Source organism: Phyllobates terribilis, unplaced genomic scaffold (genome assembly GCF_046119375.1).
Source record: "Phyllobates terribilis strain yellow unplaced genomic scaffold, ASM4611937v1 Scaffold_5__5_contigs__length_657084704, whole genome shotgun sequence".
Classification (NCBI taxonomy): domain Eukaryota; kingdom Metazoa; phylum Chordata; class Amphibia; order Anura; family Dendrobatidae; genus Phyllobates; species Phyllobates terribilis.
The window spans coordinates 187014700-187039537 of NW_027362765.1; the positions used below are offsets into that span (position 1 = coordinate 187014700).

Sequence of the window (24838 nt, forward strand, 5' to 3'; positions counted from 1 at the left end):
TTCACATCTTTGTGAAAATGCCACACTTTGTTTCTCATTACAAGAGCAACATATGCAGTTGTAAAGGATACAGATGCTAACGCCACGGCTCTACAGTCGGCATTTATATCAAGAGGTTTTCACGACATGCAAACTGAACATTGTTTAAAAATGAGGTCTGAACATAGCCACAAATGGAAATTCTTCACTGTATGTCAACTTCATGGTGGTGATCATTTAAGATAAAAAGTTTTAGTTAGGGGTCTTCAGAACATGGCAGGTAACATCCTTATGAAAAACACAAATTCCCACTTAAAACATTATTTGTTATACCACATTTAACAGCGATATTTGCAGCTAAATACCTTCTATAATAGAAGTGAAAAACTCACCAACGGGTGTAGTGTGAGGAACACGTTCTAGTTCCTGTACGATGTTTATATCCAATAGCTCAAATGACAGCAGGTCCTAAATACAGAGGAAGAGTAAACAATATGTGATATACAGCAGTGTGAAATCGGCAAACAGTAGACCCCGTTCTCCACCAAAGCTATCATAGAGTGCATATACAGACAGCAAATTGTTAGTCAGGAGCTATGGAATTCTCGAGAGTGAGACTGTAAGGCAGCGACAGTCCCATTATTTGCAGTAGGTCCATAGCAGTGATATGCTTACTTGGGCAGTGAGGAGGTCTACAGATGGGATGTACACCTCCCGGTCACTGTGTGAGCTCCTCAGGTGACTGGACAACATCACTTTATCTGTGCCTCCTCGAACCTGCTGTGTAACATGAGCACTGCAGCCTTCCTGCATGTCACAAAAGAATATAGAGTTAAAGCAGTAGATTAAAAAATAAATAAAAGCAGTGATCAGATCTAATATAGCCCTCTACATGCTTGTGGACTACTGCCCAACACTTGCCTCCTCCTTGTCCATGTGGCTGCTTATCTTAACGGAAGACATCTCTTTTTCCAGATCTTCAAGGTTCTCGGCACAAGGAAGGGAATCCACAATGATACTGCACCAAATACGGGGTCCAAATTGCTCCCCTTTATGTGCCAGGCGCCAGTGAGATGTGTAAGTTCCCTCCAGTGCTGGAGCCACAAATTCGACAGACAAGACGCCCATCTGACCAGGCAGCAAAGAAGGAACTGAAGCCTCTTTCCGGGATGAGGACGATAAAGTCAGATTTCCCCACATGAACTTCAGCTGTTAATACATATGAAATCATCAGTGTGTTATCTAATATTGGAAAGAGAAATCTTATATTATATATATATATATATATATATATATATATATATATATATATATATATATATATATATATATATATATATATATATATATATATACATACATACATACATACACACACACACAGTACAGACCAAAAGTTTGGACACACCTTCTCATTTAAAGATTTTTCTGTATTTTCATGACTATGAAAATTGTACATTCACACTGACGGCATCAAAACTATGAATTAACACATGTGGAATTATATACTTAACAAAAAAGTGTGAAACAACTGATAATATGTCTTATATTCTAGGTTCTTCAAAGTAGCCACCTTTTGCTTTGATGACTGCTTTGCACACTCTTGGCATTCTCTTGATGAGCTTCAAGAGGTAGTCACCGGAAATGGTCTTCCAACAATTTTGAAGGAGTTCCCAGAGATGCTTAGCACTTGTTGGCCCTTTTGCCTTCACTCTCCTGTCCAGCTCACCCCAAACCATCTCGATTGGGTTCAGGTCTGGTGACTGTGGAGGCCAGGTCATCTGGCGTAGCACCCGATCACTCTCCTTCTTGGTCAAATAGCCCTTACACAGCCTGGAGGTGTGTTTGGGGTCATTGTCCTGTTGAAAAATTAATGATTGTCCAACTAAAAGCAAACCGGATGGAATAGCATGCCGCTGCAAGATGCTGTGGTAGCCATGCTGGTTCAGTATGCCTTCAATTTTGAATAAATCCCCAACAGTGTCACCAGCAAAGCACCCCCACACCATCACACCTCCTCCTCCTTGCTTCACGGTGGAAACCAGGCATGTAGAGTCCATCCGTTCACCTTTTCTGCGTCGCAAAAAGACACGGTGGTTGGAACCAAAGATCTCAAATTTGGACTCTTCAGACCAAAACACAGATTTCCACTGGTCTAATGTCCATTCCTTGTGTTCTTTAGCCCAAACAAGTCTCTTCTGCTTGTTGCCTGTCCTTAGCGGTGGTTTCCTAACAGCTATTTTACCATGAAGGCCTGCTGCACAAAGTCTCCTCTTAACAGTTGTTGAAGAGATGTGTCTGCTGCTAGAACTCTGTGTGGCATTGACCTGGTCTCTAATCTGAGCTGCTATTAACCTGCGATTTCTGAGGCTGATGACTCGGATAAACTTCTCCTCAGAAGTAGAGGTGACTCTTGGTCTTTGTTTCCTGGGGCGGTCCTCATGTGAGCCAGTTTCTTTGTAGCGCTTGATGGTTTTTGCAACTGCACTTGGGGACACTTTCAAAGTTTGTCCAATTTTTCGGACTGACAGACCTTCATTTCTTAAAGTAATGATGGCCACTCGTTTTTCTTTACTTAGCTGCTTTTTTCTTGCCATAATACAAATTCTAACAGTCTATTCAGTAGGACTACCAGCTGTGTATCCACCTGACTTCTGCACAACCCAACTGATAGTCCCAACCCCATTTATAAAGCAAGAAATCCCACTTATTAAACCTGACAGGGCACACCTGTGAAGTGAAAACCATTTCTGGTGACTACCTCTTGAAGATCATCAAGAGAATGCCAAGAGTGTGCAAAGCAGTCATCAAAGCAAAAGGTGGCTACTTTGAAGAACCTAGAATATAAGACATATTTCAGTTGTTTCACACTTTTTTGTTAAGTATATAATTCCACATGTGGTAATTCATAGTTTTGATGCCTTCAGTGTGAATGTACAATTTTCAAAGTCATGAAAATACAGAAAAATCTTTAAATGAGAAGGTGTGTCCAAACTTTTGGTCGGTACTGTATATATATTATATATATATATACATACATATATATCCATACACACACACATATACATACTTATATATGAGCATCTCTCTGTTCCAGTCTGTTGCAGGGGTCCTGTGTGATGAACCCCCTCTATAATTACGTCCATATGTCCTGTAAGTTTACAACCCTTCAGGTCATACTTATTGTCAAGTTTTAAGTAGACTAGGGGCCTTTGTAGTGCACCAAAAGTCATTTTTAAAGCCACTTTTCATCTTGGAGTAGTGGTTGGTATTTGAGCCAAATTCAACAAAATGTGGTGTGGTTTACAAATTTGGCACAAAAGCAAAAATGATATTTATTTTTGTGACTTTCTCATGCAAAAAGTTAGAAAAATTAGAAAGGTAAATCCAGTTCACTCCATGTGTAGACATACATTTAACAGGAACACTAACCATGTAACTAACAAACTAGAAATAGAGAATGTAGAACTGGTGGAGATAGGTTGAAAAACAGACAGGTCCATCAAGTTCAACCTATGTAACTACCGTAATTATAGAGCTTGTAAACACTGTTCTGGAGCTGACGAACAGCTTCAGTGTCTGTCGTCCGATACACAGTTAAAACTAAATGTGGACAAGATCTCCAAAATGAGGGGCCAAAACTAAAGAAGATTTTGAGGGGATGAGAAACTAAATCCGCTGCAGATTTTGACAAGGGAAAATAGTAAAGCACGCAGGAATGATTTTTTTGGTTAAAAAGAAGTAAATTGTAGTCAATGGGGGGCAATCAGACACACTTTGTGTCCATCATATGAAAACTCTGTCCCATGAATGAATTAAAGAAAATGTGAACAGAGCCTAAGAAATTTCTACAAATACTGCAAGCACACACCAATGTGCTCATCTAGGGCTCAACATTTTCCTATAATCCAAGCAAAAATTATTTGTAAAGTTTTTGAAAAGTTCTACCATTAGGATAAGTTATGGTGATGAGATGTGGACGTTTTACCTTAGTGTCCAGGTTCCACTTCACATTTCCCGTGTTCTTCATCCTCCAGTGTTTGATGAACCTAGTCCCAGGCTGTAGGTGTGTGCCGTCGGGGAGGTTCTCGTCCACAAACACCGCGCTGAACGTGGGGATGAACTGGGAGCATGGCTCCATAGGAATTCTACACCGTGGGAGAGAATCGGACATCATTCCTAAATATACTAACATCTACATATCAAGGTAGTTTCATAAAAAGGTAATTTCTAGGGTTGTAAAATGGAGCACTAGACTCTTTCCGGTCAGATAAAGCCTGGCCATGCATTACACTGACGTGTGCACCCCCTATAGTGGCTACTGTACGTTACACAGCAGCCCTCTGATCTGACCACTAGGACCTCCTGGTATGATGCCCCTGTGATTTTGGACCTTACCCTGTGCCACTGACAACCACACCAAACAATGCCTTGTCTAGTTTCATATTACAAGTGACATGAAAGATAAAAGTTTTGCACATACATTATTCATAAACCACACATTCTTCATATATGGCATAACAAGAGCCTGAGATAATAGTTTGGAAACCAGCCTGTGGCATTAAAAGCATCGTATTGTCAGAAAATAAGCTATTGCTTAAATCAGGTTTAAAAGATAGGTTCAGAGTCTGTTCAATGCTGCTAATGTACATATGGATTTCCTGAAACAGGAAGTTATATTCTAAAATATCCCAAGTGTTCAATTGCAAAATGTCACATTTTAATAAGGACTGATATGGGAAAAAATGCCAAAAATGTTTAAAATTACATTCAAAAAAATAATTAAATTTTGTGATGTCACATTCTCATTGAGTTTTAGAAGGGACGTCCAGGCTGCTGCTAGAAAGGATTTCATTACAAATGACCCAAGACGGGTAGGCGTGAGCTACAGACATGTCATAGAAATCATGTCAGCAGCCGTCTTCAGTTATAAAAGAGGTGCAGACAAGTTATGATTTCGAGAGCTATAATACAGAACAGTACGAGTGCGGCTCTTACACTAGAGCACTGCTCTGTGGGCTGTCAGGAACAGGCTGAGGAGAGTCCCATGAAGGCCAGCGATGGACTCTACGATGCAGCTTCAGTTGTTTCTCCAGTTCTTTCACCTCCGCTTTGCGCTGTCGCTTCTCCGCTCGCAGACGTTGCTTCTCAGCTTTCAGGAATGTTTTGTGTATGTGTTTCTGAAACCTGCAGCAGAAGACAAGAAAAACAAAACGTTAGGGTGATCCAGACCTACAATATCAGAAAAGCGAAAGTGAAGAATCTTACCGGACTTGATCCATAGAGAAAGGAGGTGGTGGATGCTGCTCTTCTGCACAAGGCTCAGCCGGCCTTCTCATTTTAAGAAATACATGATTGGGGTCATGGTCACAGCCCTCGGCCTCACACTGTTCGCAGATACTAAATGATGGGCATGTGCTGTAAAAAAAAAAACAAAAACAAAAAGAAAAGTGAATTTGAATAAAGAAAAACATTTCTGATTTTAAAGGTTAACGAATAATGGATTTTCTCATGGAATGAATATTAATACTTTCAAAAAAGAAGAGAACAAGTTCTATAGTGCCATCTATTGGAGGTAGCAATCCTAGCAGTCTATATTGACCCTTTAAGTAGTCTATTCTTAGGATAGGTCATCAATGTGGTGGGGGAGCAACACCCGGCACCACCCCACCGATCAGCTGTTCATGATGTCAGCAACACTGACAGCAGCTCAGCATTAGGGCCGGCTGTCAGTCAGTGCCGGGGGTGCAGTTACAGCCGTCGCTCTGTATCAGAATGGTGACTGAAACTGCACTGTCACCACTCCCATGACTGAAACTGGAGCGCTGCCGGAGGAAAGAAAGTTAGACCCCTGCTGCCAGGAGGAAATTAAGTGCCAACGCCGGACAGGTCCAGAATGCTATTAACCTGCAGATTAACCCTATTTCTGAAGGTCAATCGTTTTTCTGGTGACAGGTTCCCTTTAAGGATAGACTTTACCTCTCAGATCCTGAATATTAATCTATCAGATTGATTTTCCTGGTGCAATCCAGCAAATATAGAGACTTAAATTTCATCTAAATTCTGCAGGTATGTTAGGAGACTGAAGTTGCACAAAGGGATTTCTGACCAGTAATAAAATCCTGGTGATGTCAGTAAGATATTTTTGGTGAACTGGATCACTTGACTCCATTCACGAAAATGCACCGGCACTTTTGGATCCCAATTAAATGTGTTCATGCAAAGGTGAACACATAATTATGGTAATATCACTCCAGTCCAATCCAGTCAAAATCCCCACACTGCAGCTGGTCAATAATAGCAATTTTCAGGCTGGATGGGCACGGTTTGAGTGGCAACAGCAGCCGAACATCATTATTTTACCCCCAGTGAAAGCCATTCAAATACTGCAAATGGATCCCATTGGGGTGCTGCCTCCTATAGTTCAGCAAAGGAAAATAACATTGTGCTGGATCGGTCATGAAAATATCTCTAAGTTCGTTCTTGTAAATTTTTTAATCATTATTATAGTCTAACTTTTAAAAATCTGTGACAATTCTGCAATGCTAGTCACCGTGGTCCGACAGGGACAGGCACATGCAAAGGATATGCCATGAATATATGTGATAGATGAACCGTATTTTTCAGACTATATGCAGGGCTGTGGAGTCAGTAAGCCAAACCTCCAACTCCCGCCTCCTCAATTTCCATGACACCAACTCCCTCATACTTGGCTCTTGTTAAAGTGATAAATTTACTGTAGCACAGATTAATCTCAGCTAAAAGTCTAGACCCTTAGATCAGGAATAGGACAGACATTTATAGGACATTTCATAAATTTCCCAAATGCTTATGAAAAAAAATCCCCACAAACTGCATTGAACTACTGTACCCAATTTATTATATAATGTTAGGAGTTGGTCTGTTTTATACCGACTCCACCAAAATGGGCACGACTCAGACTCCACAGCCCTGACTATAAGACAAACTTTTTTCCTCCAAAAGTGGGGGGTGCGTCTTATAATCCAAATGTGTATAGTCTGAATGGTGTTGCTGTGGCTGTGGATGGGGGGCGGAGGAAAGGGGCACAGGAGGCAGGAGCCACCTGCTGCAGTCAACACTGTGTCTGCTGCTAAAGAAAATGAATACCCACTGCTCCCCACGCCCATGGGTGTGGGGAGCACTGTATATTCATGCTCCTTAATAGCGAACACAGGGTCAACAGCAGCCGCCGGCTTCCTGCTGCGGCTCGGCTATCATGTGTGCCCGCTATTCAAGAGCATGAATATTCACTACATCCCACGCACATGGGAAGTAGTGAATATTCATGCTCTTTAATAGACACCATTCCCTGGCTATTATTAACAGCTCACAGCTGTTTGTTTAGCTGCTACGTCCCCACAATCAGCAACCAGCAGTGCTTTGGACGCAGCGTATTTTACCTGCGTCCAAAACGCTGTGTTCTAATAACGCACTTGTTGTTGTCAATACATGTGGATCCAACGCATATAATGACATTGCAATCGGTCAAAATCTGCGTCTCCGCTACAGAAATTGACATGCTGCGTGTGAGTTTGGGTACGTGGCCACGATCAGGAACCGCTGCAGGTTTGAAGATGCGTGTTTATACAGCGTTGAACTCGCAGCGTCCAGATGTTACAGCATAGTGTATGGAATCTGTATAAATCCCATGTCTACTAAGCGTGCATCTGAGGCTGCGGATCACCCGTGGACACTGACATGCGACACGTCTTTCAGGACCGCAGCATGTCAAATTCTCTTGCGGAGTCGCTAGTCTCCGCAACAGAAATTTGACCAGTAGAATGTATTGAATGCGGTAAATCCACATTAGTTCAGTGAACACATGTGGATTTACCTGCGTTCAATAGAACGCAGCGTTTTGGACGCAGCAAAAATATGCTGCATCCAAAGCGCTGCTAGGTCCGGATTGTGGGCACATAGCATAAAAGATTTAAAAAAAATGGCGTGAGCTCCTGCGTCATTTTCATAACCAGCAGAGGGAAAGCCGACCGCTGGGGGCTGATATTAGTAGCCGGTAAAGGGGCCATTAGCCAAAAATGTTCCCTGGCTATTACAGCCCACAGCTGTTTGCTTAGCCTTTACTGGTTAGATTACAGGGGGACCCCAGAAAAAGATTGATGTAAGGTCCCCCTATAAAATCTAACCAGCAAAGGCTAAACAGAGATGCGGGCTGATATTAATTGCCAAGGAAGGGGCCATGGATCTTGGCCGCCTCCGCGGCTAATAAAATCAGATCTCAGCAGTCCCAGAAACGGCGCATCCATAAGATGGGCCATCTCTGGCGCTTAGCCTCGTTCTTCCCACTGCCGTGAAGCAGTGGCGAGTGGAGTAATAGGGTTAGGGTTTATGTCAGCCTCGTATTAAAACTGTATGTAATTTTATTTATTAATTCTCCTAATCCCCGAATCCCTCGTCTCCTGTAAAAAAAAATTATAAAAAAAAGTAAATAAAAAACAACCATATCCCTCACCTGTCCGCCGTCATGACGTAATCCGAGTGTCCCACGGAAATCCGGGTCACTTCTACAGCAGTCACATCAATCACTGATGTGACTGCTGTAGAAGACAGCATTGTACACTGACAGGAGTGAAATCACTCCTGTCAGTTTACATTGCTGCGCTGCTGGCTGAGTTCACCTGAGTTCATCAGCTGAAGATCAGCTGACCTCATTTACTGCATTAGTGCTGCGTGGGAGAATTCCCACACAGCACTGGTGCCGTAAAATGAGGTCCTGGAGCTCGTCACCTGATCTCCAGCTGGTGAACTCGGGTGACCTCAGCAAGCAGTGCAGCGATGTACACTGCCGGGAGCGAGCGCGCTCCCGTCAGTGTACCGCCGGGTGATCTGGTCACATCGGGAGGACATCGCCGGACAGGTGAGAATGAGGTGTTTGTTATTTTAATGTAGATTTTTACTTTTTTTTTTTTTTTTTACACATCGCACACACGCCGGCTCGGCTGAGGAGACTACTTCTCCCATTAGCCGAGCCGCTCTAGTCAGCGGTCGAACGATGGGAGACATAGTCTTCTTCCCCGACCCGGGTGCCATTCTTTTGTGCGTTTTTGCAGTGTATATGACTCATTGGCTTGAGAGGAGTCAGTCAAATATGCAGCAAACATCTGCAGCAAATCAGCAGTTCAATTGACCTCAATGGGCGGGAACCGCTGCAGAAAAGCTACAAAGAATGGACAAACTGCGGATTTAAACGCAATGTCAATCCTGAGTGGAAAATTCAGGATCATGTGCACAGCACATCAGGATCGTCATGGCATTAGCTGGCAGACGGATTACCTAGCATGTTTGGTGCATTTCCGGGCGGAAAAAAATGCCGCTTAAATGCATCAAAAATGCACAGTGTGCACATAGCCTTAAAAGGGGTTTTCTGAGCCATACATACACTTCCGCAGAGACAGTTTATGACTCAATCATACTTAATCCTAAGAGTGTGTAATATGCACGCTTAGGATTCTGCGCTGTTTGCCACCTTGGGCGGTCGTCTCCTGACTGCTCATATGCAATTTGCATACTTATGGTACAAGCTGATTAGTTTCACTTCGGCTTCTCTCAAGGTTCCAATGTCTTGAGGGTGAAAATAAACCCACCTGCACTGATACCGTATACCCAAGATCCTTTTCTTGCAGTTACTACAAGCTAAGAGCCAATCATACAAGGAGCCCATAGATGGTTCTCGCTCTGGTTCTTGAGTAGGTGCAGAGAGGGAACTGCTGTCTGACATCCAATCCTGGTTCCGAGAGAGCCGATCCCTCATCATCTGTGTCACTTTCTCTACTGTTTCATGCACAATATGCTCCTTGAACTACAGAAAGAAGAAATTTTAATTGATTTTATTTGCTTTTATGAACCACTTTCATCTCCATACAAGAATTCTTGAAAGTTTACAAATTCCAATCATCATTTAATGAAACGACCAAAAATAACAGCATGAACCTTTTTTATTCATTTATTTTTTACAAAAACAAACAAACTATGAAATACTCACTGTGTCCATGTAGGTGGTGAACCAGTCAGGGGGAGCCTGAGGACACACAATATCTGTGGTTGGGTTGTGCTGCTGCTGTAATAGAGGAGATTGATCAGGATAATCTGCCAACTGCTCACACTTTACTGAGACCTGGCAGCTGCAATTATTTTACAGGTATAGAAAACTTATTTTTACCGTATCTCACTATTAATACAAGAAATGTATTTCACCTTCACAATCACATCAGAGTATAAAGAGGATTTTTTGTGACGCCTGCATGCGATTCCTTACAGCATAGATTACATAAACTGCCCAACAAAAGTAAAATTACTCCCTTATTCTCTCCTCCCTATGAGCTCCTGGTCTTCATCTAGAAGTGTACAACACGTGGTCAAAGCAGCCACGTACCATAGTACGGTCATCTTGGCTGCAATCAATGTGCAGTGATACCAGTAGTACTGCACGTAAACGCTGCAGCCGATCACGTGCCATCTGCATGTAAAAGGAAGACTGCGAGCGACACTGGAGCAGAACAAAAGCGAATATTGTTGCTTTTAGTTACAACATTATTATTTATTTAAAAGCTAGATAAACTCTTTGGACAACACAATAAGGGCGATGGCATATATATATATATATTAATATATTTGCAATGGTTCCTAATAGATCCCAACAAATTATAGCAACTTGACACTCTACTTGATAAATGAACATATAACGTGAAATCATACCAGAAACAGATCACAAAGTGCACAACTTTGGTGCCTGATGGACCGCAGTGACTTATAATGGGTGCTGTCATCATTGAGGTTACCATTGTCAAGTTGAATGCAAGTAATGGATCACATGAGTGTTGTGATGGTCAAATGGTGCAGCATGGCGAGGCAAAACACTTAAGTGTCCCTTTCCACCTGCTTGTTTTCCCTCTATCTTGCCCCGACCTTTTATTTTGATTGACAGCCTGGTTTACAGAGATAGAAAACAGGTAGGTGGAAAAATGCACTGAAATGTTTGGCCATGCCAAGTGTGCACCAAGTGCCTGTACTTGGTTTGAACGGTCATTCTGTGTGGACAGAGTCCCTTTTACACTGGGAGTATAACCCAAGGGTCAGTACCTGTATCACCGAGGAAAACTAAAGAAATGAATATTGTCCATTTTGTTATCTTACACAGTTTAGTGGTTTTTTTTCAAAGCGTCAAGTAAATCTAATCTAAAGGTATGGGCAGCTAAATAGGAAAGGGTTCTTTACAGTTAAAGCAGTCAGACTGTGGAATACCCTACCACAAGAGGTAGTAATGGCAGACAATTAACAGCTTTTATAAAATGACTGGATGCTTTCCTCACATCAAAAGGCATTGTGGGTTATGGATAATTTAGAGATTAATAATTGGTGGAGAAAGATTGAACTTGAACCAGAGTCTTTTTTTCAACCTATGTAAGTATGTAAGATGGATCAATTAATAAGGAAGACTATAATGATATGGTAGCAAGATTATCATGATGGAACAAGCTATGGACAGTGCTAAAAAAGAACCTGTTTCTCAATTCATCCTGCCCAAACCACAGGCAGCATAAATCAGAGCCTGGCTGTGCGATTGCAGAAAGGTATGTTTTACTTTGAAATGTTCCGGAGTTTCAGAGAAAACAGTTTGAGGAGACGTCAGGGGACCATAAGACTAGACATGATTAGTCCGATGTGACCTCCGGCCGGCTTCTCCCCACCCCGTTGCAGGCGATTGGCAGGTGGTATTTGGGGAGCATGAATTAACTGACAGGTTCCCTTTACTGATTATTATATATCTATAGATAAAATGTTCTAAAATAAGACTAAATTAACACTCAGAAAGTAATAAGATACACACTGTCTGGATGTAATTGATGAACCAGGCAGCTTGGATGCTCCCCCCTCCATCATTTTGGCAAAGTTCTTCCTACCAACAGTAAAAGAAAGGAAACATCAGGAAAAATAGTGATAGGCAGAAAAAGGAGAATACAATAACACAAGAAAAGTACGATCACCTAAAAGGACTTGGGGAGCGGGGGAAGGGAATGGTTTTGGATGCAAGATTTTTATTTTTGTATAATGAACCAGTTGAGGAACATACTAGTTTTCTATCTCCAGTAGAGTTTTAGGTCAATGGTTATTGGCTGAATGTATCTGCACTGCGTGTTATGGTAGATCCAGGTGATGCATGTAAATGACGTCTAGCGATAGCACCGGTGCTCCGAAGACCTCAATCATGCATGAAGTGAAGAAAAGGTCCCAGTACTCTCCAGCTTCGTGTAAATCTGCTGTGGTGACTTGGTAGATTTCTAGTGTACACATGTTTGAGTAGAATATACATGCATATCATGACATTTTCTTTTCTCACACCTACAATGATTTCCAGAGATGGTTGGTTTGCAATGTTTTCTCTATGACTCCAGTAAGTTTAGCTCCTGAAACCCTAAAAAGATTGTACAGTACTAGATTTTCTCGAGAAACACATACCCAACATAACCAAAAGATATATTTTCATACTCCCGTGCAGTTCCTCTCCGTGCCACTACTGGCTCCCCCCGCCAGTCTCCCCTTTCTCTACCAGCATATCACCACTACAACCAGTGACTGGCTGCAGCAGTCACATGCTTGTTTGATCAGAAATGTCGTGCTGGCCGTCCAATTACTGAGTTGTGCTAATCATGGGTGATTCACATTCCCGACCTGCGCCACTCTGTACTTTGAGCTACACCCTTCACTGGTTTCCTGGGATCTACATCCTCCGCAGGCATCACATGAGCACAGCATCCAATCAATGATCTTGAATCGCTGCAGTGTTCACAATTTGTCAGAACGGATAAAAAAAAAAAGCCTAGGAGGTGAGAATTGCTTTATTTCCTTCCTCGGACCCAGTAGTTGGCAACACCCACTAAGGATTGACCTAAAGTAAATCTACTATACAGCACTGAAATTGCAGCTATTTTCGCCATCTCACATAATGTAAATAACAAAAAGACTGATTGTCACTTACAAACAGAAAACTGGTGTGTACAGGTACAAACTAAGAGTAGCCATCTCTATACATAACAAATTAAGTTGTACTCTGTAGTGCTATTGCATGTAAACATGAAATATGTGAAATTTGAATTGTATTACTGCTCTATATAATAAGAAACAATGGAGATACTTAGCACATAATTTGGCCAATTCATGATTGCCCAGCAGCCACGGCAAGGCGATCTCCTGTTGCTGGGAACCTATTTAATGTGAATTCTTTCCCAGGCTGAAGCACTACAGAGTCCAACTTTATTTGTTAGTTGTATATGGAGATGGTTACTCTTAGTAAGCACCTGTACACACCAGTTTCTCTTCGGAAGTGACAGTCAGTCTTTTGTTATTTATACATAGGCTCTCTGACCGAGCGAGCACTCCACCCATCAGCCCATGGTGGTTTTATTAAAGCAGGATCCTACCTTCCCATAAATGCAGGCTTCAGCCTAGGAGAAAATTCACATGAGATCGGTTCCCAGCAACAGGAGATCACCTTGTTGTTGGCTGCTGGGCATGCACAAATTGGCCAAATTATGTGCTACTATTGAGTGCAACTGTATTTGTTATTTATCCCACAAAATGTGTCACCTCAGTGCTTTTTACATAAACAGCAATATCATAAAATTGAAAAAGAAAACAAATCCCGAAGTTCAATATTGCTGGGAAAGAAGAAGGCAACCAAGTATTTATATACTAAGTATAGTGACCTCAATGTTTTATGCTGGGAGTCTAAAGAATATTTTGGATATTTTCTACAGTTACAGTCTAAACATGTGACCTATGTCCAAAGAGCATGTTTATCCGACAAGTGCAGCACAGGGAACATGGGCGGTTCTCTGCGGACACTTGTGTCATATTTGTATCAGTAAAAGAGTCACACAAACATCTATAGTACAAGATGTACTTCACCTCCATAACGTGATAATAGCGATAGATATGTACATCGCCATTCTAACAAAAGAACAGGTAATGCATGGTCTGTATGCAGGAGACCCGGACTGTGACCCTGAGGGTAAAAGTCTTCTGCATCTGTCATGCATTCAGCCGCCTACACTAAATGCACTGGAAATATAATAATTAACTGGAATAAAGAGATTCAATTGTTTTATTACTTAATCTGAGGTTATTACTAATGAGTGAGGCATGAATATCAAACACTCTGTAGTATTCTTCTCAGTGTGACTGGGCTGCTGCTGAGGACACCAGTGACTACTAAGGTCTACCCATGTGAAGAACATCATAACCATAGGTCAGTCTTCAAATCATACATCAGGACAATTTCCCCAATGTTTCCTCATGCAAAAAGGCTTTGATGTGGAGCTGGACAAAATGGGTGATCCAGCCAAAGAGAAAAAATTATTTGCATGAAATTTGATTGTAATTTACACCAATTTAAAAACTGTGAACTGTTCCAGACATCTCCTCACTTCTGGCTGTCACTTTTTTTTCTACTTCCGATGATGTTCCACTTGAAACCCCCAGCGGGGTGATTTTTCCAGCACGTATGTGCCAGTCATCTATTTCAAAGCATGCAAAGTCCTGTCCTTGCCACCACAGCGGGCTGACGAGAGTAGTGGGTGACAACAGGATCACCGCCGTGGGGGAGGATTGCTGGATTATGTCGTCTTGTCCTCTCATTAGTTCTATAAGTGTAATGCAGGCCTCTGAGCCTGCAGTCGTCCCCCATGACTTGTAACCCTGCTCTGGGGCCCTCTCCTTACCACCAGCTGCATAACAGGACCACTGGCATGGGAGTAGCGCCTGGGCTCAGATGCCAGAGGTACACTTATAGACCTGGTAGGAAGAGAAGGGGCAGTAGACAGCTGGAAGCATGTGCACAGCTGGCTCTGGCCCCAAGACTTAGCTGGGAAATGTAGTCCCCAATAGTCAGAGCAGCAGGGAAGGCTGCATGTCATCAAATTGGCCTACAGGAATGACATGAGGAAGATTGGTAAGCGCCTAGAAAAAAAATTGGGGGGTAGGGTGACATTATAGTGCTATTTGTACGAATAAAGCTTTATTTGGAAAATTACTTTAGGTATTACAAAATCCCTTTAAAAGGAGTAACTTATGACTTACTTTACTAATATATTTGAATTAAACCAGGTGCCCCGATCATCAGGTAGCCATTCCACCAGCCATATTTCCTCTGCTCGACCAAGGACAGCATTTAAACGGGTGATTAGTGCTGTGTGTGAAGGGGGTTGGCTGACTGCTCATTTAAACAGTTAAGCCAACCAACATCTACACATCAGCCATGACAGAGAAGGGGGCTGGCTGAGCTGCTGAAATGAGCAGTCACCCAGCCCCCTGCATACACAGCATGATCATCTGGCGACGCAGTAAAGCCAGTACTAGGGACCAGAGAGGGGAGGGGGTGGTCCAACGATCAGGACACAATTTACCTATACTATTAAGTTATTACCGTAGGTTTACTCTGCCCTGATGTCAGTCACAGCCAGCCATGTACCTAGGACACATTCATTGTGACGTTCAGTAGAAACAGAGATATAAAATCCATCATCAAGGCCATGATACCATAATGATAAAGCTTTTCTGTGCAGCTGTTTATCTTCTGTTTCAACCAATTCCTAGTTCTGGGTGACAACCAATATGGCCTCCATTTCAGCTCTCACAGGGGTTGTTGTAACTCTCCTTGTACTACCCAGCAGACAGAATTATCATAAAGTCACTACTATTTATACAGGTTGCTATTTTAGGACTCTGAGTGGCAACTTGTGTGAGCAGTAATAGTAGCCACATCAGTTGCCAATTAGCTTTCACGGACAGAGTTTACCATGTAATGGCAGAAAACACTTGTCCCTCGGACATTCAATATGGTCATCAATTGTTCAGAGAGTTTTCTGTGATTTTACACTGCAGGCTTATGTTTAGGATAGTTCATCACTGTATGAGGTGTATGGTGGGGCGCTGATCTCTGGGACCCCCCCAGTACGGTTACATTTATACAGAGTGGCTGTGCCCGGTATTGCAGCTGTAATGTGGCTAATGGACGCATAGTCGATGGGAGGTATGTATCACAGAGATAGCTGTCCGCTGTGATGTAATCCGCGAATGTTGCTCTAGTGCACCTAAGCACTAAGAGGACTGTTTGGTGCATCTGGGGCCAGATTACGGGCAGCCATCAGAGATGGGCAGGTCTGGCTGCCCACATACCTCATCTCTGGTTGTGGTTAAGAGTTTAAAAATGGAGGGCTTTGTTTGACACATGGTCGGTGTGTTTGGAGGTAGAAGGCCTCCTGTGTGTTGTTGTCTTCAGACTGAGCTAGTGTACTGGATGCCATCCAGCCTGTGTGCCCACAGGACTGGCTAACTAGAGACTTTGCCTAAAGGACTGTTTACTTTGTTTTTGCCTGCACTAATGGCTGTTTGTTTTCCTTTTTCTTATGAACAGTTTATGAAGCAATAAACAGACATGGACATTTAAAGGAACATGCCTCCTGTTTTCCTCCCGACACACCCAAGTGAGTAGAAACCCCTCACGGAAAAGCCACATTCACATGAAGGCACACTACATCTGACACCCTCCAATCATACATTAATGACCAATCCAAAAAGTTGTTCAAAGCAAACTGAAGGGAATGTATTATCAGGGAGTGACCTTTTGTTTAAATCAATGTTAATGAAAATTTAGTGATTTTAATACAGGGATATAGGAAAAAATCTTATCTTTACTTTTCTGGCCACTGAGGCTCAAAAAATACTAAGGGAGTGATTCATGAAGAAGGGCGATTCTCTCGCCAATCTTGATGAGGGTGCATTTTGGAGTGGACACTCCTGATTCATTAAGGGACTCATGCCTCTTAATGAATAAGGCGAGACGGGTAGTGGTGTTCGCCACTATGTGACCGTTGCCACAAATATTACTCCAGCTGGTTCAATATCTGTGGTGCAGTGAACACTGCCACTAGTCATGAATTTGACGAATAGGGTCGCCACTCCCCAGCTCTGCCCACTTTGTCAGAGCTTGGGCGAGAATAGCATGAAAGGCCGGAAGTCACACTTTTTAAAGCTTTTTTTCGCCATGGCGAAAAAGGTTTGATTAATTGCACCCACCACACCTTCCAAGACTCCCTGTTCTTTATGGAACACTTTCTGCAGACATCTCAACATCACAGACAATGATTAGGAGGATTAGGAGCACGCACAGATATTTATATTGTATATATTATATACACATATGCCACAAGATTCATCATTCACAATATGGGATGTAAGGCTGTGCGCCCACTATGCGTTTTTTAAGCGTTTCCGCAGCGGCAATTCCGCTGCAGAAACGCTTAAAAACACATGGTAGAAGGCCTGCTATGTTCCCCAATGATAATCCGCATGTGCTGTGCACATGCTGCGGAAATTTCCGGGGCGGATTATCATTGCGGAAAAATCCGCAGCACTACTAATTATTTTGCGGAAGCGCTGCATTTTCGCCGCCACTGACTAGCATTGGAACGCATGGAATCCGCATCACTGGATCTGTACATGCAGAATCCATGCGTTTCAATGTGCGGATGGTACTCGGGTCTGGAGAAGAGGAGACTCTCCTCCGGACCCAGGTACCATAGTACCTGTAAAAAAAGAATAAAATAAAAAATAAATATTATATTTACCTTCTGATGGCCCCCGGTGTCCTTGTCTCGGCTTGCGGCAGCTCGCGGTGGACTCAAGGACCTGCGGTGACATCATTTAGTCATGTGACGGGTCACGCGACCGCTGACGTCGGCAGGTCCTTTAAGCTACTGCGAGTTGCCGGCAAGCCGAGACAAGGAGACCGGGAGCCATCAGAAGGTAAGTATAATATTTATTTTTTACCATTCTTTAAGGTCACACTATATAAATACATGCCGGTTACACGGATTTATATAGTGTGACCAAGTTGTCAAGCACTTTCCAAGTGATGCTAAAATCGCTTGGAAAGCGCTTGTCAACCCGCATGCGGAAATGCATGTGAAGAACGCTTCACTTCCGCTTGTCTCTGGCACGAAAAGGCATGTAAAATCGGCATGTACAATCCGCATGCGTTTTTTCTGCCAGGGAGATACAGAAATGCTCAGGAAAAAATCCGGAGCATTTCTGCATCGTGGGCACATAGCCTAACAGTTCAACTTTTCCCCCTCTCTGCACAATGATCTCTGCACAGGTCACAGAGCATGCCTAGTAAAACTCTCCCATAGGAACCATCTTCAAATTATTGCTGCACAGTGTGGCCGCTGTATAGGAGATCACTAAATGTTCACATCAGACATGCAGGCAAAATGGTTGCCCCCGTAATCATATACAGAAAATAGAGGGAGGGCAGGTGAGCAAAAACAACAGCACATATAAATCTAATACAATAAATGTATCACCTTATTTTTTTTTTTCCCTGGGGATTTTTTAATCGACAAATAAAAGTACTTGATATGTATGCTTATGTGGTGAAATTACCGTCATCCCCGTGGAGAGGTGTTCGGGTTGTCTTTCTGGTGCTGCTGATCTTGCAACCAAGGATTTATTCATCCCTGGCATTTTGTCTTCTCTTATGGTCACACACTCTGAGGTTTCTAAAAGTGGCTGGTCCCCGACCGTCTGTCCGGACTGCTGGTGCTGTTCATACACATTGATATGCAGGATTCCTCCCTGGTTTACTGCAATCTAGCAAAAGAAAAAAGATATGTACAGATCGTCATTTCATTATTCTACATTAAAAGAAAACCACCACAATATGGCTATGTGCCCACGATGCAGAAATGCTCCGGATTTTTCCTGAGCGTTTCTGCATCTCCCTGGCAGAAAAAACGCATGCGGATTGTACATGCATTTTTCCTGGCAGGGACATGCGGATGTGAAGTGTTCTTCACATGCATTTCCGCATGCGGGTTGACAAGAGCTTTCCAAGTGATTTTAGCATCACTTGGAAAGTGCTTGTCAACTTGGTCACACTATATAAATCCATGCAACCGGCATGGATTTATATAGTGTGACCGTAAAGAATGTTAAAAAATAAATATGTAGTTACCCTCTGATGGCCCCCGGTGTCTTGCTTCCCTCCGTCCTGGCTGCCAGCAGAGGTACACTGAAAGACCTGCCGACGTCAGCGTCGCGTGACCTGTCACATGACTATGACGTCAGCGCAGGTCCTTCAGTCCATCGCTAGCTGCCGGCATGAAAGGACGAGAGCAGCGGGGGCCATCAGAAGGTAAATATAATCTTTTTTTTTTTATTTTATTCTTTTTTTTACAGGTTCTATGGTACCTGGGTCCGGAGGAGAGTCTCCTCTCCTCTAGACCTGGGTACCATCCGCACATTGAACGCATGTATTCCGCATGTCCTTATCTAGTGAAGCGGAATACATGCGTTCTAATGCAAGTCAATGGCGGCAAAAACGCAGCACTTCCTCAAAATAATTGGTAGTGCTGCGTTTTTTTCCGCAATGATAATCCGCAGCGGAAATTTCCGCAGCATGTGCACAGCACATGAGGATTATCATTGGGGAACATGGCAGACCTTCTACCATGCGTTTTTTAAGCGTTTCTGCAGCGTTTTTGCCGCTGCGGAAATGCTTAAAAAACGCATCGTGGGCACACAGCCTAAAGGAAAGGTCATGTCGTGTATATCACATACATGAAAACAGCTTTTAGGATAGTCATTTTCTGAGCCATCAATGCTGAAAGTCATAGAACTGACACCTCCAGCTGTGGCACATCGAGATCCGCTCTATGCTTCTGCCATAAGGACACTGTGCTTTTAGATCACCATCCACATCAATATTCACATCCTAACTGGTTGGAATAGTGGCGGTTATACAAGTACATGTGTGCACAATGATGTGGATGGTGATTGGATTCACACATCAAAGAGTTACAAAGCTACCTGAACCAAAATTCTGTGCAATTTGTGCCCAAAAAATCAAAAAATGTCATACATGCCCTGAATCCCATTTATTATGTGTTTTATACACTTTGTGTCTTGCTCAACAAGAGGGCTTGGCTTAGTGGTAACGAGGTGGAGCTTTGTGGATAAGAGAAGTAAACTAAAATGTAATATTGTGCGCCAAAATTTGGCCCAAGTTTCAGGCATAAAGTTAGCCAATTAATAGGTGGAAAGTTTGATGAAAATGTGTAAGATGAGATGCGCTGAATTAACCACAATGGACCATATGATGTCTACTGTATTTTAGGGATGTCTAAAACAGACAGCCTTAGTTAATCCATTCCTTTTTTCCTGCCTAGGATGGAAGTGTTGTCATATGGACCTAGAAGATGAACTGCTGGAAGTTTAGGCACTGATAAACTTGCCAAAAATTAAAAAGGTATTTACCTTAGGCTTTCTTTAGCTCACACATGTCAAACTCTGGCCCGCGGGCCAAATCTGGCAGGCAGGGTGATTATATTTGGCTCGTGATTCCGGCACCGTCCCCCATTATACTGTATGGAGGACTATGTGAGGCCATCATACTGTACGGAGGACTATGTGGGGCCCATTATTCTGTATGGAGGACTATATGGGGCCATTATTCTGTACGGAGGACTATGTAGGGCCCATTATTCTGTATGGAGGACTATGTGGGGCCCATTATTCTGTATGGATGACTATGTGGGACCCATTATTCTGTATGGAGGACTATGTGGGACCCATTATTCTGTATGGAGGACTATGTGGGGCCCATTATTCTGCATGGAGGACTATGTGGGGCCCATTATTCTGTATGGATGACTATGTGGGACCCATTATTCTGTATGGAGGACTATGTGGGACCCATTATTCTGTATGGAGGACTATGTGGGGCCCATTATTCTGCATGGAGGACTATGTGGGGCCCATTATTCTGCATGGAGGACTATGTGGGGCCCATTATTCTGCATGGAGGACTATGTGGGGCCCATAATACTGTATGAGGACTATGTGGGGCCCATTATTCTGTATGGAGGACTATGTGGGGCCCATTATTCTGTATGGAGGACTATGTGGGGCCCATTATTCTGTATGGAGGACTATGTGGGGCCCATTATTCTGTACGGAGGACTATGTGGTACCATTATTCTGTATGGAGGACTATGTGGGGCCCATTATTCTGTATGGATGACTATGTGTGGCCCATTATTCTGTATGGATGACTATGTGTGGCCCATTATACTGCGTGGAAAGCTGTTAATAGATATCAAGGTTGGCCAGCAAATTTTCCAAGTTTTTTATTTTGGCTCGCTCTGTATTTGAGTTTGACATCCCTGCTTTAGCTAGTGAATGTGCTGTATGACGGCCTGTCACTTGCCATAAACATGTATTTTTGTTTTATTTTGTTACTACGCCTCTCTGTTCCTGAGAGGTGGCACCCTCTTTCCTTTATATACAAGTAGTTCCTTTAGCCAACTGGGCGTGGTCAAGATGCCGATAGAGAAAAGTTGAAGACCATGTCCAGTTGGCTAACTCAACCATCCCCTTTAAAATTAAATGCAGGGAAGAGGGGCCATATGTCGGGAATGGAAAAGCCCCGGAACAAGAAATCAACAGCATTTACATCAGGTTAACCATAGAACATTTTTAAAAACATGTATCACAGGCCCATTTTAGAGCAAAGTCATATCCTTGATAGAAAGGGTGTCTGGAGTGAAATTATTAACAGATCCCCGTATATGTATATTGGGATTATTTGAAGATGAAGTGGATCCTGACTTGCTCCTATTCATAGATATCTTTTGTATCCTATTTCAAGCACATAAGCTTCTTGCATTTCACTGGTTAGACACACAATCTTCAACTATTGGAGAGCTAAAGCGAAAGACAAATATAATCTGGCTGGAAAGAGGAGTCTATCATAAACGTAACTCGATTTGCAAATTTGAAAAGATATGCAGTCCTTGGCTTGATACCCCAGGACTGCTCACAAACCTAATTTGTAGATGAAGGAACCAATAAACACACTCATACAAGACAGACACTCAAAAATGCTAACCTGAAGCAGCTGGTCCACAATGCAAAAATCAGCAACCTGCGCACCACTTCTAGTATTAGCCTTACGGACATTATAAAGGCAAATTTTTCATGCAATGGGTTTGATGCTAATTATAAAGGAATTTGTCAACATAAAGAATAAGTCATTACCTTTAAAGCTTCCTCATATTCACCTGCAATAAAAAATATATACATAAATAGGATGAATAATTACAAGTCTTTGCTGAACAGATAACATGAAGCATTAAGGCCCCGTCACACTAAGCGATGCAGCAGCGATCCCGACAACGATACGACCTGTCAGGGATCGTTGCTGCATCGCTAATACATCGCTGGTGAGCTGTCAAACAGGCAGGCTCACCAGCGATCAGGGGAGCAACGATATCGTGGAAAGAATCGTTCCACGATGTCCTGCTCCCGTTACCAGCCTGCTGCAAGCAGGAGCAGGCTGGTAACTATGGTAAACATCGGGTTACTAAGTGCGCGTGTGCCCCTAGTAACCCGCTGTTTACCATGGATACCACTCTGCTACCGTGCGCTGGAGCCTCCGCTCACAGTAGCAGAGTGGTATCTATGGTAAACAGCGGGTTACTAAGTGCGCGCGTGCCCCTAGTAACCCGATGTTTACCATGGTTACCAGCCAGATCGTTGGTCCCGCTGGTCACACACAGCGATGTGTGCTGGCCAGCGGGAGGCCAATGACCAAAAAATGGTCCAGGACACTTTGCAACGATCAGCGACCTCACAGCAGGGGCCTGATCGTTGCAAAGTGTCACACATAGCGACATCGCTGGTGAGGTCGCTGGTGAGTCACCAAAACCGTGACACAGCAGCGATCTCGCTAGCGATATCGCTTAGTGTGACGGGGCCTTTAGAGGTCATAACAACAAGATCAAAGATCAGATCTCATGATATTATGTGTCATGGAGAAAGTAAAAGGATGACAAACATCAGCGTGATCTTAGAGTATACACTCGGGTCTGCCTACTTTTCCAATATTAACTTAGGATTTATATACCTCATAAGGTTTCTGTGCCTCCTGCAATGAGTAGTGATCACACAGCTCTGGCGAATATGAGTGGGTGTGTTGTAGCTAAGAATTCTTATTAAAAAAAAAAAGGAGAGCCACGGAGAATGTCACCCAGTGTAACGCCCAGGCTTTATTTGTAAAGCTTCAAAAATTACAACAGTCTTTCTATAGAAAATTTAAGCAACTAAGGAGGAAAATCATAGCTTTAAAAGGGATGTGTAGTGAGCGGTGGCCACAGACAGGCAGGAGCCAGATGTCAGAGAATGCTGGCAGCCATTGTGTGTGCGCCCGCTCTGACACTATGAGCACACCACCGCGATCAGTCAGTATTAGTGTGAAGGTGCAGACAGGAGACACAGCAATCACTTTGAGCCTTAAAGACAAGTCAATAAATGTGAGGTACCTGCATTAGTATGCAAATAGGAGGCATGATGATGAACCAGGGCATAGGCCATGCCAAGAGTGCACTGAAGCGCCCTCATTTGCTTATCACATAAAAGTTGATTTTTAACTAAGCTATCCTTGCCTAGCATGATTTAAATAGGGGCTTGTTCCCCTATATAAATGTTTAGGCATTTTAATAAATCTGTCAGCGGGTTTTTACTACCTCACCTGATGGAGGTTGCTGAAACGCGCGTCGGAGTGGACACCACTCGGTAGAGGGAGTTTGGTGCTAACTGTAAGTCCCCAGAATATCTGTATATTATATATTAATAGGATGGTGAATATTGCATGGATCAGATAGTCGCGTGTGTATGATGACCGTGAGCTTTGTGGAATAATTATTATGGTTGATTAATCATTGATACTGTGACCTGGTTTATACATATATCCTTGCACATGCCCTTTTTTATCGTTACTATAATACTGTCAGAATGTCTTGTCATGCAAAATTGCTATGGATTAGATCCTACACATATACGCACTAGCACTTTATATACTCTGGCCTACTATGAGACTATTACCCCTGTACTTGCATTTTATACCCTCTAGTCTCATACATTAGCCTACCTTATATGGACCTTGCATAAGTGTGCATAACCCATTCTAGCTCAACACACATAGACTAAATCCATTTGTCTGATGATATCACTCCCTTTTAGACATCAATATATTCCCTGGGTGTGTGCCCCTTGTTTTTATATATTTTTTTAATTAATTTTAGGTCATTGTTGTCACCTGAATCAAAATAAAATGTTTATTTCTTCACCTAACTTGATGTGTTGGGACTTTATGGTTGGACTGTCTTCTTCAGCTCCTCATCTAAGAGCAGCATGATGTAGGGGAAGAGGCCCTGAATCCAACGATGTATCATTTAGTTTACTGTGTGCAGCCGTTCTGACACAGAGTTTTTAAAAATCCAGCAGTGCTGAGAAAACTACTGCCCAACATCAGGCTCTTTATATACAATGTCCATAGACAGTGAGCTGCTTATCACAGGAGGGGTTGTAGGTGGACCAGGAGGCACATGATGCTGTGTCCCAGCAATGAAAAGCTCCTAGTGCTAAAACAATCATTGCAAGTAAATAAAACAACACAGCTTGATAAGAGAGGCATAGCTGAAATCAGGGCTGTGGAGTCGGTACACCAAACCTCCGACTCCAACTCCTCAATTTCCATGACTCCCGACTCCACGACTCCGACTCCCTCATAAATGTCTCTTGTTTAAGTGACAAATTTACTGTAGCACAGATTCATCTCAGCTAAAAGTCTAGAACCTTAGATCAGGAATAGGACAGACATTTATAGGACATTTCAGAACTTTCCCAAATTCTTATGAAAAAATATTCCCCACAAACTGCATTGAACTACTGTACCCAATTTATTATATATTTTAGGAGGTGG

The 24838-nt window shown here is 42.8% G+C and overlaps 1 protein-coding gene across 8 annotated transcripts in view; it reads right to left on the minus strand.

The window, feature by feature from the left end:
* NBR1 (NBR1 autophagy cargo receptor) overlaps positions 1-24838 on the minus strand; it is a 77279-nt gene that overhangs the window by 21536 nt on the left and 30905 nt on the right. For 2 of the 8 annotated variants that reach the window (XM_073683616.1, XM_073683610.1), the window contains exons 5-15: positions 22114-22136; positions 18460-18666; positions 11846-11914; positions 10001-10075; positions 9603-9817; positions 5248-5397; positions 4978-5166; positions 3968-4127; positions 901-1188; positions 655-786; positions 372-447 (exon numbers count right to left, since the gene is read on the minus strand). In XM_073683616.1, the coding sequence (XP_073539717.1) occupies positions 372-447; positions 655-786; positions 901-1188; positions 3968-4127; positions 4978-5166; positions 5248-5397; positions 9603-9817; positions 10001-10075; positions 11846-11914; positions 18460-18666; positions 22114-22136 (1584 nt within the window). Of the gene's footprint in view, positions 1-371; positions 448-654; positions 787-896; positions 1189-3967; positions 4128-4977; positions 5167-5247; positions 5398-9602; positions 9818-10000; positions 10076-11845; positions 11915-18459; positions 18667-22113; positions 22137-24838 lie in introns of all 8 variants that reach the window. The other 6 variants (XM_073683617.1, XM_073683611.1, XM_073683612.1 and 3 more) reach the window with 5 other exon arrangements.